Source organism: Amphiura filiformis, unplaced genomic scaffold (assembly GCF_039555335.1).
Source record: "Amphiura filiformis unplaced genomic scaffold, Afil_fr2py scaffold_273, whole genome shotgun sequence".
Lineage (NCBI taxonomy): Eukaryota > Metazoa > Echinodermata > Ophiuroidea > Amphilepidida > Amphiuridae > Amphiura > Amphiura filiformis.
The window spans coordinates 53,304-58,311 of NW_027305737.1; the positions used below are offsets into that span (position 1 = coordinate 53,304).

The 5,008-nt window shown below is 41.1% G+C and overlaps 1 protein-coding gene across 1 annotated transcript; it reads right to left on the bottom strand.

The window, feature by feature from the left end:
- Positions 1-270: 270 nt before the first annotated feature.
- Positions 271-789, bottom strand: LOC140145442 (uncharacterized). The gene has a single exon (XM_072167157.1). It carries the CDS (start codon positions 787-789, stop codon positions 271-273), a length of 519 nt encoding a protein of 172 aa, XP_072023258.1.
- Positions 790-5,008: the final 4,219 nt, after the last annotated feature.

Here is a 5,008-nt window from a genome sequence, read left to right on the forward strand (position 1 = left end):
GCCTTTGATTTATGTTCAGATAGCCGTTTTTCCAACTTTCTACCTGTTTCACCAATGTACATAGCATCACAGTCTGAACAGGAGATTTCGTAGACGGTCCCTGACTGTTTTAATTTGTCTACTTTATCTTTCGGTGACACAAGTGTTTGCCGGAGTGTGCGGTATGGTTTAAAGGCTGTGGGAACACCTGCTGTTTTGAATGCTCGGCGAAGCTGCTCCGAAGTTCCTTCCAAGTAGGGTAAAGTTATTGTGAACCCCCTGGAAGTTTCACTATCCGGTTCGTCCTGTGAAGCTGATTTTCACGCTTCTCCTGGGCTCTGAAAAGGTCCAGTCGCGATAACCGCAGTTTCGGAGCGCTCCTTTTACGTGTTCAATTTCCTCAGCTCTATCCTCCGGATCCGTAACAATTTCACTCCTATAAAGCAATGTCTTGATCACACTTAATTTGTGCTCCAGTGGGTGATGGGAAGCGAAACTTAAATACTGGTCAGTGTGAGTTGGTTTTCTAAAGATCTTGACCTTCACACTGCCATCGCTAGCCCGCACGATCAGAGTGTCTAGGAAAGGAAGTTGCCCGTCTTCCTCTTCCTCTCTGGTGAACTTAATGTTATTATCTTGCGAATTTATGTGATCTGTAAATTCATCCACGTGCGAAGTTTTTATAACGCAGAATGTGTCGTCGACATAGCGAACCCACATGCGTGGTGGATGAGGAGCGGATGACAAAGCTCGCTTTTCAAAATACTCCATATACGCGTTGGCCACCAGCGGACTGCAAGGACTGCCCATTGCGCATCCATGGGAAAAAAAGGTTTGATAATTTTAGTGGGGTTTAAGTCCCAATTTTTACAAGCGCATTTTAATTCAAAGATCCCCTCTTTGGAAGTACCACATCCACACCCAAACTAAATCCTGCGTATGGGCCTGAAGCTATACATAATTACATACTTATATGTGAATGACCCAATTGACTTTCTTCCTCCTGACACCCACTATCAAAGTTGAGATTCTGGTATCAGAAAAATTTCGGCTATGTCACTGAGTCTTGTCAATAATAGAAAAAAAATCACATACAATAGTAACATTACAAATCACAGACAAAATAAGAAATCATTGATATTATGTTTAGGCTGTGCAATAATGATGGGTATTTTCAAAAGATGTGCCAAAATTGCTGCCCCTTTGGCCTGGCAAAATACTTTCTCCCCTCTCGACCTGCCAAAACATCTTTGCCCCCCCTTTATAATTGCACAAATCTTTAATGGTCAAAAAGGAATAATGAGAGGATGACATTTTGCATCTAAATCAAGGTTTTGGACTGCCCCCCCCATTAAAAAGGTGATCCGTTAATGAATGTGTGCCCAAAAATGCCACCCCCCAACAAAAAATTAACCCTCCCCAGGGTTCATAATAATTAGCATTCCCGTTATCTCACCCGTGCATGTTCAAAATCAATTTTGCGAATGCAAAAAAATTCGTAGCTGGAGTGTTTGACAAGACCATCACTTAAGGGGGTACTACACCCCTGGCCAATTTTGTGCCTATTTTTGCATTTTTCTCAAAAATTATAGCGCATTGGTGACAAGTAATCTTATAGGGGCAAGGACTACAACTACTGCACTGAAAATTCAGCAACTCAAGGCAAGTAGTTATTGATTTATTGATCAAATATTGGTTTTCCCTCATTTTTGACTGTAAAGCGCGCTTCAGACTCCGAGTATTGTACGTACAATATTGTATGTACAATATGTACGTTATTTAATCTATTGCCATTCTATTTCCAGTAATGTTTAAGTTCTAACGATGTTTGATGACGAAAAATCGATAATATGTTACATACAATACCTAGCAGAAATATATTATCGATTTTACGTCATCAAACATTCGTTAGAACTTATACAGTACTGGAAATAGAATGGCAATAGATTAAATAACGTACATATTGTACATACAATATTGTACGTACAATAAAAAAAGTCTGTATACTGCTTTACTCCACAACTGGTGTCTGTGTTGAAATAAAATTTCCAGTGCAGTAGTTGTAGTCCTTGCCCCTATAATATACATATCTTACTTGTCACCAATGCGCTATAATATTGAGAAAAATGCAAAAATAGGCACACAATTGAGCAGGGGTGTAGTACCCCCTTAAAAAACCTTTTTCTTTAATTATTAAACATGTAAAAGGGGACATTATAATTTATGGGAAGCAACATGTGATTTATAAGTGCAGGCACTCAAACATTTACATGGTCATAAGGGGTTGTAGGTTACAAATTGCATTTTGTGTATCATCACTGAACCAGATGGATTGAGAGCAATTGTGTGTGTGTGGGGGGGGGAAGGGTCCCCAGTCATAAGTCATTGTCCCTAATGCCCCTCGAAATAAAAGTGAACACTGTTATTTATGGGAAGCAAGGTGTCCAAATAAGAAAAGGTGCTAAAACTTTAACATGGTTATAGCGTGCTTTAGGCTCAAAATGCAGTTTTTTCTATCATCACTGAACTGGGTGTGTGTGTGGTGGGGGGGGGGGGGCTGAGACGAATTCGTCTCAGGTGGGGGTCCCCTTCAGAAGTAATTTCCCTAATGCCCCTTCTAAATAAATTAAACATGTAAAAGCGGACAATATTATTTATGGGAAGCAAGATGTGATTATCATGATTATAAGAGCAAGCGCTATAAGATTTACATGGTCATAATGGGTTTTAGGCTACAAATTGCATTTTTGTGTATCATCACTGAACCAGATGGATTGAAAGCAATTGGGGTGTGTGGGTGGGGTGTGTGTGTGGTGGGGTTTCCCGCAGTCATTAGTCATTGTCCCTAATGCCCCCTCAAAATAAAAAGTGAACAGTATAATTTATGGGAAGCGAGATGTTCAAATAGGAGAAGACGCTAAAACTTTAACATGGTTATAGCGTGCTTTAGGCTCAAAATGCAGTTTTTTTGTATCATCACCGAACAACTGAGGTGTGTTGGGGAGGGTTGTGGGGGAGGGGTCCCCATTTAGAAGTCATTTCCTTAATGCCCCTTCTAAATAAATTAAGCATGTAAAAGCAGACATTATAATTTATGGGAAGCAACATATGTCCAAATAAGAGCAAGCGCTAAAAGATTTACATGGTCATAAGGGGTTTTAGGCTATATACAAATTGCATTTTTGTATCATCACTGATCGAGATGGATTGAGAGCAATTGTGTGTGTGGGGGTGTGTGTGTGTGGGGGGGGGGGTCCCCAATCAGAAGCCAAAAAAATGTTTTCCCCCAACAAAAATTAACCATCCCCAGGGCTTATAATAATTGCACAGCATTCCCATTATCCCACCTGTGCATGTTCAAAAATCAATTTTGCGAATGCAAAAAATTTCCTAACTGGCGTGTTTAACAAGACCATCCCTTAAAAAAACTTTTTTCAGCAATCTCTTCTATAGAGAACCGTCACGTCTATCAGTGACTTGCTTACATGCAATAGAACTGCGTATTTGGCGATGAAAATATAGGAGGCCTAACGAGGGCGCTCTTATCTTTTATAGCCCGGTCGCCCTACGTACTAAAGCTGTGTTCAAACAGGGATGAACTAAAAAGTTTCATAAAAGCAAACATACATCATCACTGAACCAGATGGATTGAGAGCAATTGTGTGGGTGGGGTGGGTGTGTGTGTGTGTGGGGGGTCCCACTCAGAAGTCATTGTCCCTAATGCCCCTTCGAAATAAAAGTGAATACTATAATTTATGGGAAGTGAGATGTCCAAATAAGAAAAGGCGCTAAAACTTAAACATGGTTATAGCGTGCTTTAGGCTCAAAATGCAGTTTTTTGTATCATCATCGATCTAGATTGAGAGCAATTTGTGTGGGGGTGTGTGTGTGTGCGGGGGGGGGGGGGTCCCTAGTTAGAAGTCACTTCCCTAATGTCCCTTCTAAATGAATTAAACATGTAAAATGGTAGGCTACATTATAATATATAATTTATGGGAAGCAACATGTCCAAATAAGAGCAAGCGCTAAAACATTTACATGGTCATAAGGGGCTTTAGGCTACAAATTGCATTTTTTGGTGTCATCACTGATCTAGATGAATTGAGAGCAATTGTGTGTGTGTGTGGGGGGGGGGGCATTCCCCCTCTGAGTCATTGTCCCTAATGCCCCCTCGAAAAAAAAGTAAACACTATAATCTATGGGAAGCGAGATGTCCAAATAAGAGAAGGCGCTAAAACTTTAACATGGTTATCATGGTTATGGCGTACTTGACTTTAGGCTCAAAAATCAAAATGCAGTGTTTTGTATCACCATGGATTGAGAGCAATTGTGTGTGGGTGGGGGTGGGGGTGTGTGTGTGGGTGCGGGGGGGTCCCAGTCAGAATTCTTTTCCCCTAATGCCCCTTACAAATAAATTAAACATGTAAAAGTGGACATTAGGCCTATGGGAAGCAACATGTGATTATAAGAGGCGGGCACTAAAACATTTACATGGTCATAACGGGTTTTAGGCTACAACTTCCATTTTTTTGTTTCATCACTGGGCCGGATGGATTGACTCGAGCAATTGTGTGTGGGGAGGGGGTCCCCAGTCAGAAGTCATTGTCCCTAATGCCCCATCGAAATAAAAGTGAACACTATAATTTATGGGAAGCGAGATGTTCAACATAGGAGAAGCCGCTAAAACTTTAACATGGTTATAGCGTGCATCAGGCTCAAACTGCAGGGTTGAGTATCATTTTTTTGTATCATCACTGAACCAGATGGATTGACTCGAGCAATTGTGTGTGGGGGAGGGGGTCCCCCAGTCAAAATTGAATAGTATAATTTATGGGAAGCGAGATGTCCAAATAGGAGAAGGCGCTATAAGTTTAACATGGTTTATATAGCGGGTGGGGGGGGTACCGACCATGATTTTTTTAGGCTACAAATTGCATTTTGTTGGTATCATCACTGATCTAGATGAATTGAGAGCAATTGTGTGTGTGTGGGGGGGGGGGGCATCCCCTTTGAGTCATTGTCCCTAAGC